This window comes from Nipponia nippon, unplaced genomic scaffold, assembly GCF_047370975.1.
Source record: "Nipponia nippon isolate SJK-2023a ecotype South Korea unplaced genomic scaffold, ASM4737097v1 scaffold_3, whole genome shotgun sequence".
Lineage (NCBI taxonomy): Eukaryota > Metazoa > Chordata > Aves > Pelecaniformes > Threskiornithidae > Nipponia > Nipponia nippon.
In genome coordinates, this window is record NW_028262347.1 from 26,731,977 (window position 1) to 26,747,625 (window position 15,649).

The window sequence follows — 15,649 nt, forward strand, 5'->3', positions numbered from 1 at the left end:
TCTACATTTCTAAACAAAAATGAATAAAGAATAAGTGGGTTTTATTCACAGATTTTTGGAAACAGGAAATTCATAAATTATATTTTCCAACTACATTTTGCTTTTATCAAAGTCTCATTTAAGAAAAAAAAAAGTTCAAAGATTCCTGAATAGATTTTCTATTACCTTACATGGCAAGAGCTCTTGATGTTTTATTGTGAAACTTCTAGAAGAAATATAAGGTTTCTTTTGGAAAAAAGTTCTAGATATTTAATTGAACATATTCATCTTATCTTGATATTATCTTAGTCTGACTGCAAAAGTTCTTGGCACTTTTTATAATTCTCTGATCAAATTTAGTAAACAATCTCTAAATAAGTTACCAGTTCTTGTATTATAGTAACACAAACTTGTGAACGGGTGTATTGCTCTTCCACCTCACACCACAAACTTGTCATAGCGAACCTGACTGGAAGACCACAGTACATGGAAGAGTTAGTGATCCACATAACAGTGAAACTGAGTAAGCATAGTAGGCCTGTGCTACATGTCCATCCTGGACTTCAGGCTGTGTTGTGCTGCACAAATACCCTATCTGCAGGATAAACCTGACCAGATCATTGTAACAGAGGAGCCTGCAGGCAACCAGCAATTACGCCACCTGTGTGGCCTTTGCTTCATCTAAAAGTGCATCAAGAAGTTTTCACGAGAACATCCTTTATGAATAGAGTTATTTCATTGTAAAAAAAAAAAAAATATATATATATATATATAATAGCACAAGGGACCAAAAAGGAGGATCTTGTCTCCTTGGACAGGGTCTGTGCAGCATGCCGTGGGAAAATCCATCCAATGCTACATGAATGCATGGCTCTCAGCATCTGAAGGGACATAAGATTTACTAGCTATCTATAGTCCTCTTTTACTCTATCTTATTAAAACAGCTATTTTATTGAGCCATTTGTTGTCGGGCCTTTCTTGATGGATCCAGAAAGAATCCTGTACCATCTCTCTCTCACCTCACATCCCACCACCCCACCCTGGTGTAGAACGCCAGATGCTATCAGGTTGCCCTCTTGAAGGACTAGCGATTCATATTTCTAACACTGTCTTCATCTATTTCTCTCTAGCAAAGTAGCTAGGTAAACAATTTCTCTGCAGACATGTTGCATGGGTCCCTGTTCTCAGTTTGTTTCTTAAGACAGTGGAAAAGTGGTTGGCATATTAAAAATATCACTTCAAGTCTCAGAAGTATGTAAATAAACTTGTCTTCATACAAGGACTTGTTCCAAGGACAACTTAGAATTAAGCAAGAAGCTTAAGAAACAGCCTAAATTCTCTCCCATCAACATCATCACTCTTCAAGCTTGTAAAAAGCATTTACTTGAACAGCAAATGGGAGGAGCACTATTTTTTTAATATAATTAAATCAAAATTAATTTCCCCAAGTTATGAAATAACCACTGTTGCCCCTCAAAGGAAAAGCAAACTTTCTGTAGTGGTGCAGTGGTGCAGGATACCACATTTGCTTCAGACCTTGTTTGGAAGTTTATGATAAAGCTGCCTAGTTGAGGAAAAAAAAGAGGAAATATTATTTCTTCTGCAGTTTATTCATCTCTTTCCACACAAAAAAAAAAGTTTAATATGCCATTTAATGCATAAAGGAACATAATTTCATGAAATCTTACACAAAAGAGAAACATACTGAAGGAAACGTGGTTATTTTACACTAGTATAGAACTGTACTAGCTAGCAAATTTGAAATTTGCTGCTCTGGAAAAGCAGAACGTGAAGATGAACTAAAATGAGTTGAACCAAATCACTGTTGATAACAGGATTTCATACCAAGTTACAGAATTTCCTCACCAGAGAGACTGGTATGATTTGCAGAGAAGTGAACAAAGTTCAGAAGGTAAATGAGAAAGACATAAACTCTGAAGCAGTTTTGACCATAATCCTCCCTCATGGCCCTCAAGCTTCTGCAGTGCTCCAGTCTGGAGGCAGCTTTAAAGAAAATGGTAATTTTAAAATTGAATTAAATATGAAAATGAATACTGCAATGAGGAGAGTGTCCCCCCTGAAATTTATTTCAGTATATCTCTAAGATTTTCAGTCTGCATCAGGGCTATGCATTGGCAATGCCTAACTGCAGTCTAGAGCTCTGACACATCCTGGAAGACACTAGAATAATGGCATGAGGGAATATGCCTGATACCTCTCCACTGGGGCACTTTAAAAATGGACAGTGGTGAAACAGTTAACAAGACCAACATGTGAATCAGTCTTTAGGTTTCCCATTCAGAAGAACAGGAATGGTTTACAACCCTTTGAAGTTAAGGTTTTCAAGCTCTCCATATGTTAATTCAAAAGCATTGCTATTTGAAGAATGACTTCTTTCCTGCAGAAAATTACAGTGGATACTTACTCAAATGTTTCTTTCAGTTTTCTAGAGGCTTCTTCTAAACCAGCAGAAACATTAAAACTCCTCATTATTTTTTTTCAAACTTAAATTTTTTTTGGTTTGTTTGGAAAAGGCAAAAAAATGGCAAAAGGACTGAAGTGGCCTTGAGGGTTACACAAAACAAGAATATTTTGAGTTTAAATGTAGCAGACACATTGCCTTTTTGATAAAGGGGCAAGTGTCATCAAATCCCAAGCACATACTCTGCTATGATCTTTGAAAGGAATATGTTATGGGCCTTTCAGAGTTATATAACTGAGAACAAGGAGACCAGACCAAACCAGCTAGACATGGAGGTTGGGATTTGTCTCATCCATTTCACTTGGTATTTAAATATTTAAGTCTCTGCTAATCATAATAAATTTCATTTATACTTACTGCAGAGGAATGAGCACCTCCAGATGCCTGCTTCTCTTCATTACCTCCTAAGTGAGACAAGTATGACTAGTTCAGAAGGATTTAACTTTTGGAGGAGTAAGTTGAGGCTTATAAATACCTCCCAAAGATGGTAAGCAACTGGCAGAGAAATAAGTTTGAATTCCACCGCCAGATTCTTCTATAATATCCTGATTGTCTCCTTTAAAAACCCACACACCTAAGATGCAATCTATAAATTCTATAGCTATATCCTTCCACACCAACATAGAGACTGGGAAAAGAACTGTATACATACAACATGAAAGGCTTATTTAAGTAAAACTTTCTGCTGTATTTGGATTTGTTTGCTTTGAAAACAAAAGAACTTCTGAGTACAGCTAGTGAGCTGGAAAATAGGTATGAGAAAATATATTAAGGCAGAAGATACACCACTGACACTAAAGAGATGAACCAACCTGTTTTCAGCCATTTGATATGAGTATCTTTCAAATCCACTTATGTGGATCCAAATCCATGGTTCAAACCGCTGTCCTGTCCAGTATTCCACATCATCTAGCACTTTTCTCTGTATTTATTTAATTTGTTTGCAAAGACGTAGCAAACAGTGCACACTAAATGTGGTGGCTACTTAGAGAAATAGGGAAAGCTCACATACCTTCTGGGAAAGTGTTGCAAAATCCACAACCTCTTTTCTACTGCATGGCCAAACCCACTGCAAATCCACTCCATGGATCACTGACTGACAGACATCATGCTGTACTCATGGTGAGAAGAGGGCTTGGGGCAGACAGTGGCCAGAAGACCGCTGCATCCAAAGGGATTTGTGCAGTTCACTCCAGGCACTCTTTTCTGTCTTCTCCTAGAGATCTGAAACAAAACTGGTTCCTATCTCCCCCTCCCACAACTAGGTTTTTATCTTACATGTGTGCACTGCTGCACAAAGGTGTCTGTATTTTAAAATCATTCATTGCGTGTGCCAGACACAACTAGTCAGCATCATCTGTTGGTCTGCAGCTGTACCTGCCCCCAGAGGAGGAGAGAGGCTGTCATGGCTCTGCCGGTACAGCAAGAGGCTGAACCATGCTGAAGGGCTCACCAGCATGACTAGCAACATTGCTTCTCCCATGAATGATTTAATGCATTAAATTTCAAAAGTTTGGGCCTTGGAAGGAAAGAAACGGTAGGTTAAATGAATGATAATGGTTGCAGTGTTTCAGCAGCTACCATTTTTGCAATGATCTGACTGACATGGGGTGAAGGGAGAGAGGTGCCAGAAGTAGCACATGATCTAAGAAGGATAGCATATGTATCACCTATGACACATTTTTCTGTAGGGCGCTTCCTTTATAATATTTACCTCTAAAACTCAGCACCTTTTGACACAGATTAACATCCTATAGGTTGATTACTGTGTTCACAAGCAAATCAGATAAAATTTGAGCTTCTCTTTCACTTGAAAAATAACTAATACTGAGCTTGTCAAATCATTAAGCCAGTCTGTGGATACATTTACTCTAAACTACCTGTCTGCAGGGAAGCTTCAATTTGTACTCTTTGAAGTTGTCCATCCAGGTGCCAAAAAGGTAAATACTAACTAAATTCTCAATCTCTGTAGACTTTACAATGCAAATATTCAAAGTTTCATTTTATATAAATACATATCAAATAAACACAAGAAATAGCTGCACCTATAACTTATCTAGCTCTCATTAGGTATATGAGAATAGGTGTACATACTGTTTGTCTAATTCTGCCTGTCCCTAGTCCTTGATATCCATGTCTCAACATGGATTTGATCAACTGATGTAAACAAATGCATCAATAACCAAAGCCCACCAAAAAGCTCAGAAAAGCTAAAAATTCTCAGTTCTGTAAGTGATACAAGATACCATTGTATTTAAGTTACAAAGCTGCTGTTAAAAAAACTTGTTACTAAAGATTTTTTGGTACTGCTGTGCTTTCAATAGAAAGGCCACAATTCTTAACCTGCTATTTATCAACAATGAAGTGATTAGATATCCTAAAACAAAAAAGTATATACCCTCTTCACAGTCAGATTTGGAAAGCATCTTCAACCTCTCTGCTTCTCATTCCTCTGTGGGAAGCAGGAGAGTTTGGGGACCAGCATGTTGCAGCTGTAATTCACTGTGTCAAAGAGCATCAATTTTGTTCCTAAGCAACCCCGCACAGTGCAGTAGTTGCTGTCCGTAGCTGATAAGGATGCTCAGGGAATTGTTCACTGGCTGCAAGTGGGACAGATGAAAGTTACAGAAAGTAAGGCCACTAACACAGTAATAAAATTCCTCTTTTGGGTTATAAAAAAAGGAGGAGATGAAGAGTAACAACAATGAAAAGTTAAGGATCCTACTCATATTACATATGCTCTCATACAGAAAACTCTTTTGGTTCATCTTACTGAAAGAAGCAATGAGTTAGGATGCAGCAGACACTATCAGACTGTGAGCTATTACATAATGGTAAATTACGTCCTTCACAACCTCACAGTCTGACTCGCAGCCACTTACAAGGAATGCCTGGATGGCCAAGCTTGCAAGTGATAACTTGAAGGACGGTTCCCTGTGTATCAGCCAAAATATTTTGAGAATCTGCCAGTACAATGTAAAAAACCCCCATGTCTCTGGATACATATTTGAAGAAAGTTGGGGTTTGGCCTCAAAATAATTTTTTTCCAAAATAATAATTAATCAAAGCATGTTAATGTGTTTTCATAAAATTTGATCATTGTAAGTACCTTTATGGAGTTTCACAGTTATTTTTTTTTAGCCAAGGTGATTTAAAATTGTAGTGGAATATACTTACTTTACTTTAATTTACCAAAGTACTCAGACTAATTAAATAAATTCCTAGAAGTTTATACTGTCTGTTATACCATAAGAAGTTTTATCTGTCTAAGGAAACTGAGTCGTCAATAATCAAACAGCCAAATTTATTTATGCAGATACAGATTTTATAACATTTTTGTTTTAATGTCCATATTATGTTATATTAGATCACATTTTGAAAAAAATATACAAGTGTTCTTAATATTGGGAGTTCTGCTTCATATGTTAATTTTTGTTATGAAGCTTTAGTGCAAGTGGTAGTACAAAGCTGAGCTAGACACCATCTGGTTAGGAGTCCAGTCACAAATCACAATGTCTCCTCAACGAGAAAGAACTGTGATACAATGTGATACCTCAAGAAAATAACTTTTTATACAAAGAATCAGGAGAAACCAGGGAAATGGTTTTAAAGATGTTTCATTTTGGAACACAGATTAAGGTAAAAATCAACTAGCAGAGCTATAGACCATGCTTACAAAGCTCGTATTACTGCAAAAAAAGATATAGCAAATGCAGGCAAAGTACTTCTCAAACCTCCCACTTAAGTCTACAAACAATATACATAAAAAAATTAAACAGAGACAAAATGAAAATATTTGGCAGCACACCAGAGAAGGGGATGAATTTGCAGTGGTCAAAATTGAGAATTACATTCTACCTTTTCTTACCACACCTCAGCATCTTAACAAATTTCCTGTATATAAGCTAAATATAAGACCTACTGAAAGCAATAAATCCTCAGGTTGGATGTTTCTTTGAAAAAATGGAATCTCCTACCTGACATTGTTTTATAATTTTGCACCCGGTTTCTAAAAACATTTTCATTAATTTAACAATATCTGCATGTCATAACTCACATTTCTTACATATCTTTTCATGCTGAACTGTTGCTTTGAAAAACACAGAGACAGAAAATTAATATCAAAAAATATATTTTCCCTTGGATGCTTTACATTACTCTTTTAGGCATATAACCCTTTTTGTTTTCTTGAATTACTTATTCCTCTTTCCTAAGAATACCATACACACAATACTCTATCTCTTCTACAGTGTTATGTGAATATAGGGCATACTGTATTTTAACAAGACCTGAACCCTTGTAAGATCCATTTGATTCTGATAGGGGTAGGACACACCCAGAGTCTCAGTACAGTACTCTACTTATTCTAGCAGTTATTCTTGTACACATAAGACTATGTTTTCTAAGGTGACTAGTTACCTAGTTTCCCAGCTTACTTGCTTTCAACTGTTCTCCTTTGTGTTTCTAAGCACCTAAGCCTCTTTTGAGAATTCAAACTGCATGCCTGTCTGCATCTCCAGATACCTAAATGCCTTTAAAAATCTTCCTTGCAGTGTTTGGCTCCTATGAACTAATAAACCCAGGAGATGTCTGTGTCTATAAGACTTGACTTCACCATTAAGCCAACCAGATCAAAGAAACCAGTAACATGGATGAAACTGAAAAACCAGTGATGAAATGCAAAATTCTGCTCCTAAATACTTTAAATATGCAAAATTTGACTTTGTTCATATTAATAACATTTTCGTAGGGTTTTAGGCAACCTCCTATTTTCTATAACAGTGTAGGATCAAGCCCTAATTAAGTACATTTGCACAGTGGCCCCAAAGGCTCTCTCCTTCAGGATGGAGACCTGCAGACAAGTAGGGAACAATACTGCGCAGTAGAATATAAGAAAGGAAACTGTTTTTCTAAATACACAAAGAACATGGTTGCTTATATGAATAATATCTTTGCATCTTTAATATTTACACAGATAGCAGTCTTTTAATGTTTTGTTAGCTTCTGTAAATGCATTTCACTGCTAGAATCTGAGCTGATGGTAGTAGGAACTCTGTACTGATGTCTGGGTACATTAAAATATGCCTTCTAATAATGCATAAGGTGTGTCTACACTGGTGTGAGAAAAAGAGTGCAGTCTTATTTGAATTATAATAGAGCTGAATCTTGATGGATAATTTACTTTTTTTTAAGGAAGCTAAAATATTCTAGGACTGATGTATTGGCCACATGATCTTCATATGTGCTCTTGTTTAAATCTGGGCCTTCATACATCAGATACCTGAGTAAATATTTGTATCCAGTATTTTTCTACAGAACACTTACACCTGTTGCACATCAGGTGCTCTAGTCAAAAGAACTATTTTGTATTTCATCTCATTTCACATTTATTTAAGTCTATGCTGTGGAAATAATGCAAATTTCTTTGTGTACTTTGGTGAAGATGGATTTTTTTTCTCAAAACAAAACCCACAACTTTTTTACCCAACAGAGGGATTATAAAATATTACCAGAGGCACAGGGAGATCAAAATCATATGCTTCAGCAAAAAATACTTAAGAAATAATGGTAGAATTTAGGCTACTAATTGTGATAGGGGTCAAAGTCCAAGCATAGTAACTATTATTGTTCTGGGAAATGTAGCATAGAGCTATCATTTCAAAGCACTGTCTATGAATTTAAACCCTTTCTTCCACTGCATGAGCAATGCAGAAAAAAGATGTTTTAAAGACTATGTCTTGCACAAAAATCTGTGCTCCCGTCTATTGCCCAATAAATGATAGGTACAGAGATATACAGAATCTTTTCCATCACTCTGTGAGCTTTGTTGTCAGGTAACTGAATGAAACCTGATAAGGCTGAATCTAAACTTTGTTTCTGTATTTCTAATTTATATTCCCTCTTTTGAACAATCTATCCACTTAACCCCTGTGGAACCAGATTCTTCTCTCATCAGCTTACCATGATGCAAATTGTGAACTGCTGCCAGTAGACTATAATGGTATAAAAATCAAGTAATACGAGGAGTTCATTAGACTTTATTTCAAATGTCTGAAAAGTTAATTGTCACACTGAAGTTGCAAGATGTTCTCAACTTATTTTGGATAATCATTTTATTTCTGCAGTATTTATAAGTTCCCATGTTCAGAAATAGAGTTTCCGTGTCCATAATTTTTTTGCACAGTAGCACTATTTCTAATACTGTATCCATAGATTTATATGGCTGTTACATTGCAAATTTTTCTCCTTAGACAGGGGCACAATGATGTGAGTCAAGTACAGATTGTCATCACTCAGCTTGAACTTCTTGGGTTCGATCACTTAAGGATTTTACTAAAACCACAATATTCGCTGAGGATTAGTTGAATGATAGGCCATAATTAATGGATCAGGCACCAGTCATAATTACACTCTGAGTCAATTTGTTCTGCTGTACTAAGTCAGCATATTTCTTTGCTACATTCTGGCTCACACCAATCTCATTGTTCTTATTCTTGACTCACAATAACAACAAGGAAACAAAATTCCATCTGTTTCCACCAAAGGAGCAAATAAATTAGATTCTGAGCAGAAAGATCTTTTTGTTAAGCATCACCTTCATGATCTTCATAGCTGAAGTAAAGAAATTCATGCTCAAGAAAAATAAGTGAAGTAAACTAACTCCTGTTCCTCTAAGAGTTCTTCAGGATTTTTTTTGAACAGGAAAGCTGGTCCCCAGTGCAACTAAATAAGAATATAATGACTCTTGTTCTCTTTCAAGCCAGCAGCTGCCCAATATAGTTTGAGTAATCTTTTTATTAGAGAACAAATAATTTTTTTTTCACTGCCATCAAAATGACCCTTACTTTTCAATATTTCAAATTCTCCCTGGAGCCCTTTTTGAATATCTAGTAATGTGCTTTGAAGGCGATTACACTACACTTTGTCCCTCCTCTGTTATATAGTATTCTAACTATTCAGGCTAAACGTCTCTGCTGTGAACAGAAAATAGATTGAGACATCAAACACATTTTTAAAATAAAAAATTCACTAGGTTGTATACAAGAACACAAAAATAGAAAAATGCTATTTGAAACAGGGTTGAAAATATCAAACACAAAATGAAAAAATGAGCCAATATGTAAATACGAGATACAGAAATAATATTCCAACTTTGCTAATCTTTACCTTTGTAATATTCATCGTAAGAGTATTTCTAAACTTTAAATGAAATTGTTCACAAAGCAAAGATTTCTAATTTTGTGCTCTCTTATTAGATTTTATTGAACTCAATTTTTTTAATGCGAGTTCTGAAGAGATGGATGTTTTCAAACTAGCACACAGAGACCATAAGAAACTAAAGGCGTTCACAATGGTCAGAAATAGAAAACAAGATAATGTGTGTGGCATTTGGGAAAAAAGTGATGCTGTGGAAATTTTATGATGCTCATAAGGAAAAAATCTATCAAACAAAGGTCAGAAAAAAAAAAACTGTTATGAGGAAGTTCAGGTCAAATGAATGACAATGATGATGAATGAAAGATTTGATCTAGTGGTGAAGGATGAATGAGGAATCTGGAATAAAGAAGCAGAAAAAATAAAGCCAGAAGAGTCCAAATATGAATGTTAAACTTGCCTTGAACAAAGAAGGAAAGGTGACAAGCCGGCAGACAAATCCCCAAGCAGGAAGACTGTGGAAAGTGGTAGTTTGAAAGAAAAGTGAAGAAAACAAATAGATGGAATATACCCATAGGGATGCAATAAGAACAGAAAAGGAGTGAAGACTGGAGAGAACAGGATGTGCAGGAAAATGAAATCCATTGCCCTGTTCCCCTGTTCACCGTTTGAGGTTTTCTGTTGTCACATCCAGTCACCTGTTTGATTATACTCTTCAGGGAATTTGATATATCTTAGATGGGATTCCTCATACATTATGGGCTATATCAACAAATAATGAAAATGAAGAGTTGCCTTATCTTTTATGGAAGACACACCTCTAGTTTATAGAAAAAAAGCTAATAAATGAATAGTCTTGTGTTTAAGCTCCCCTTCTTAAAGTATTGTGCTCATATACAAAAGTATTGTATGACTTGACAAAGCTAGCCAATGTAAAGCCTACAAATATAGAAGTTTAATATAGCAGTGAGATTGCTTTAGAACTATCCACAGAAGAGTACTGTGTTCCTTATTTAAAGTATAATATCTTTATAAAACACAAACTACACTAGAGCTCTGCCTCATTTGGGAACAAACATTACCCTTACACCATCAAAACCTTACCAGCTATTCCAGTTCATTTGCTGGCTAGTGACAGGGCAGAAGGAAAGTTATTAGATTATCATGTTATGAGGTGACAGCAGAAAGTGACGTAACTGTGTCATTATGGATGTAGATGTTCACAAGCCCCCATGTAAGTCTGCCAGTCCCAATTTAATAGACGAGCTTTTTTCTCTGCCAAGTTTTACACTACCTTGTTTCTTGACCTCTATGCCCCTAACTTCTATGTTTTTCATTGTTATCTTGAATCTCCACAAACTGCTTTGTGACCTTTTTCAATTTTATTCTCTTGTCCCTTCTTGTCCCTTGTCCCTATTTTGCTTTTGGTTTTGCTACAAGTAATACTGATAAAGCACTAATTTGAAATTCAAAATCAGACAGCTCAGTTTCTGGCAGAGTGCATGCTGTTATTCTAGAGTCATCTTTCTCTCCTCTCTCTCTCTCTTTCAGCTTTCACCTCTTTCTTGCTCTGTCTTTCTCTCTTCCTTTACTCATTTCTTCTCTTTCTTTCATTTCTTTCATATAACAACTCTATGTACAACTATGTACTACTTGAGTTGAGCCATCAAGAACAGTTAATAGCTGGGATATCCTTGGAGGCTAAAATGTAGTAATATTTGAAGTCACTGGCACTCTGCAGAGGAAAATGTAATCTATGTTTTTTAAAGACACTTTAATTGCTCAGCAATCATGCAGAACTGAGAAATATAGCTCTGCTTCCAAGATAATAACTCCCCAAATTGCAAAGGTCACTTACACAATACCCTTGCTATCTAGCAAAATATGAGAATGATACCAAGACCCAAAACCTCAACTTTATGTTAATCTACTATTTGGAACGAGCTTTCATGTATTTTTGTAACATTTCACATAACCTGCTGTGTGCTACTGTCATTTAAAAAATAAAGACTTCATCTAGCTTTGTTGTTGAAAGAAAAAAGTTGTTCATATAGAGCCTATTTACATAGCCCTAATTCAGCTAAAACTAAAATTAAAAATGAATGGGAGTTCTATATTAGTAAACAGATGAGAAGCTTTAGCACAGAGCAAAGGTAGCAGTACTAATTACAATCAGCTTTCACTGACCCTTGCTGTTTTTTCTTTTAATTTCCCTCTCTTTTTGTGTAATTATTCCATCAACTAAAAAGAGTTTAAAGCTTTTATTATGTTAATTCTATTTAAATTATTCATATGTATTTAACATTTAAACATAATCTTTATATGGTTATCATGATGTGATTAAAAGGACATCATCTAGCTAATGCATTGATTAAAGATTTCCCAGAAATTTGTGATGTCTGTCATATCTGAACTTATAACCATATATGAACTTCTGAGGGTGAAACTTTGGATCTCTGTACAACCTGCTCAAAACTTTCTCTGTGCAGACTACTTCAAAAAAGAAGTCAAGCATGAGTGCATTCTTTTTAATCCTTTTTCTTCCCCTCAGGACCTAAATATTGTATGGCTCTGTACTTGAAAATAGGTTCTTAGGCTCTAGTCAAAGAGTTTTTTAATGACGTTCAAGTCTCATCAGTACTTTTGAAGATTTTACTTGGTGCAATACCTCAGAAACTGAAACTATAAAATAATACTCATTTTTGGTGAAAGAAGCAACCAAATCAGATTAATGCCAAATAGACACCATACCCGTGTCCTAATCAATTGCAAACTGGCCATAAAACTGAAGACAAAATTACGTTCAGTACCATGGACAAGTACTGCCCAAACTGTCCATAACAGAGAAAACAATTTACTCAAAAAACACCTTTCGTTAAAAAATACACAGACCAGCTCCTGCTCTTTTATAATAAGATTATACATTCTAAATACTGGTAAATTCTTAAGACCTAATTTGTTGAAATCATCACAGCTTAATTCAAAATATGTGGCAAAAAGTATCGGCATTAGAAAATACAGGACTATGGAATTAGTTAGCATGCATAACTTGTTCCTTCTGCTAACTTGTCCCTTCAGTTTGTCACTACGAGAAGAAAATGAAAACCAAAAAAAAACCAGGAACCTAAAAAGCAAATTAAAATCCCCAAAGCTCTTGTCACTCCTTTTTAGCATAACTTGCCCTTACAAATAGCATGAAATATTTACAATGCACTATATTTATCTTCATTTGTTATATCATGCTGAAGATAAAAGCTCTGTATAAAAAATGGTGGCATAAGACAGTCCCTTTATCTTTTTCAATATTTTGTTATGTGTGTTTCCCAACCAAATTATAATTGCACATAATAAATCAACTTTTTCATAATAGTTTAATAATGCACTTTCATTTTGTTAAATTTAAAGGTTATACATGTTTCATAAATCTCAACAGTCCCAACAAGATGTGGCAAAATGTTTGGCTAATAAAATGATGGGCTTCCTCTTCATGAAAGTGAAAAGTTTTTCTTTTAATATCGGTAATTATTAAATAACTAGACAGTTTCTAATGAATCAACAAATTTTCAGTTTCACAGATGATACTCTACAGCTCAAAATTAAGAACAGGGCAAAAAATTGTCTTCTCAAATTAGTCAACCTTCTAAATCCCTGTTATAATTACAGACAAATGCATTTTACAACTTGGTGCACAGAATCAGCTGGTATGACTCTGGTAGCAGAAACTTTATAAAATACTTTCTATCTCCCATCTTTCCACTGAACTGCATTGGGGTCTAATGTCAACAATGGCATTTTTTAACTCCTAATTCTCTGGAAGAATTTATATTGCCATTAGAATTACGTTTTAAGACATATGCTTGATCTGTTATATGTCTCACACTTCTTCAGATCATTTTCCAGAGTCTGTCACCCGTCAGTGTAGTTTGACGCTTGTCATTTACAAGTCACAGGCCCGTGGAAATGAAAGGAAATTTATCCAGTGTCTTAAATAACATCAGGAATAATTTTTGTGAAGATTAAGGTATCTATACCTGTTTTATTTTCATGAAAACAAATCACTTTGTAATACCAAAGTCAATATCCAAGTCTACATCAATACATCACTTCAGACAAAATGGCAGACTTTTATGTATGACCAAACTAAAAGATTGCACTTGGGTTCTCCTTATAATTATCACTACTTTAGCAACACTGTAACAAGTCCTGTCAGCAAACACATTACTCTATTAAAAATCCACTGATAACTCACAGATATTCATAAAATATTCCAATTTCACTGTCCAAAACCAAATAAAATGTTAGGGAAAATTGAAAAGAACTCAAACATTTTCAAGATTTTTTTGTTTTGTTTTGCTGTTTGCTTTTTCAGTTTATCTGCAGTTTTGGATTTCGGGTTATTTTCACTTCAGCAACACTTTTAACTCACTTGCATGTGTAAAACATTTAGAAAGAAGTGATGAGTCGTGTTCATAAAGTTCTGTAACAAAAACTTACCCTCTCATTTTTCTATCAACATTTTTTTTTAAATTGAGTATTTTCCGTTCGTGCCAATACACTTGTTGAAATGTTGGCTGTAGCCAAACACCAGCTGCACTTACCCCAGTGTTGTCATGGTGACAATGGTGTACCAGAAGGCTGCAGGGATGCTGGTGAACTTGCTGGCTGATGAACCTTTCTCTGCATAGTACATGACTGTGGCAAAGATGATGATGGCCATAGTGAGTGAGAAGAGGAGGAAGCCTAACTCCGAGGCACAACTTTTCAGGGTGTAGCCCAGGATGCGCAGCCCCTGTGAGTGGCGGGAAAACTTAAAGATCCTGAAGACACGAAAGACTCGTAGTGTCACAAAAGCCCCACTGACATCCTCATTATCTGTCATCACCAGGCCAATGTAATACGGCATGATGGCGACCACATCAATGATACTCATGACACTGCGCACGAATTTGTAGCGACTAGGGGCCGCCAGCAGACGTAGGAGATATTCAACCGTGAAGATCATGACACAGGCAGTATCCAGACAGAAGAAAGCCACAGCATAGCGCTCTCCACAGGGCAGCTCCTTGATGCGACCTGGGCTTACCCCGCAGGGCACTGTCTCCACCACGTTGGCAATAACAGAGACGGCAATGAAGAAACCAGTGACATAGTAGAAGACCAGAGCCAGTGTACTGGTGTGTGGGTTTTCAAAGGCCCGCCACATCCTCTGCCGAGCTGTCATTGAAGGCAAGGAGCTCTCAGCTGCATGATCCTGGTCGGCATCATCCTGCAGGCGCTCGGCATTCTCACGCCGGCGGTCCTTGTACTCCTCGTAACAGCAGTCACCAATGATCTCAGGGATGATGCCAAAGAAGGCCAGCTCCTCATCGTAAGCTGAGATGCACTCCTGGCGGGGATAATGAAGCTTTCCGGTACGGTAGAAGTTGAGAATGTGGCGGAAAATGTCAGGGTCCCGATCAAAAAAGTACTGCTGCGTCTCAGGGTGGTAGAAGAAGTCCCGCTCCGAACTGCCCAACAGAGTGTCGGGGTAGCGCTCTAAGGTGTCCAGCCACGTCTGGAACTGGATGCCACTCACATTCAGCACAATCAGAGAGTCCTGGCTTCGCTTCCTCTCCTGCCGCGGAGCAGCTGGCATGGGACCTGTGGCCACTGGCATCCATCCTATGGCTGCTGCCCTGGCAAAGGGTAACCAAGCTGCTACTCCTGCTGCCATGGTCCCAAGCAACTACTACAGCTGAGGGAGTCAATCTAGAGACAGTCCTGGTCCAGCCACTAAAACAGAGAGGGAAAAGAAAAATACAAATGCTCACATATTTTCGAGGCAACAGAATTTCAGAACATTGTTGTGATTAACCGAAAATCCTTTTGCTTCCTTTTTTTTTCCCTCCTTTTTTCATCCCTGAATACCCTTTCCAGGGGCTGGTTAGCCAGTTAGGACAATAAATCAGGGCACTTGGAAATCAGCGTATTCAAAGCAGCTACTCTAGCAGCCAGATCCTTTGGATACAAGGTCCATGCGAGGCCCCTGGATGG

At 36.7% G+C, this 15,649-nt stretch overlaps 1 protein-coding gene across 3 annotated transcripts in view; it reads right to left on the bottom strand.

The window, feature by feature from the left end:
• The window catches only part of KCND2 (potassium voltage-gated channel subfamily D member 2), a 286,206-nt gene that overhangs the window by 268,670 nt on the left and 1,887 nt on the right, over positions 1–15,649 (bottom strand). For 2 of the 3 annotated variants that reach the window (XM_087767319.1, XM_087767317.1), the window contains exon 2: positions 14,215–15,388. In XM_087767319.1, the coding sequence (XP_087623445.1) occupies positions 14,215–15,329 (1,115 nt within the window). In that variant the 5' untranslated portion in view covers positions 15,330–15,388. Of the gene's footprint in view, positions 1–14,214; positions 15,635–15,649 lie in introns of those variants that run through there. The other variant, XM_009464133.2, reaches the window with a different exon arrangement.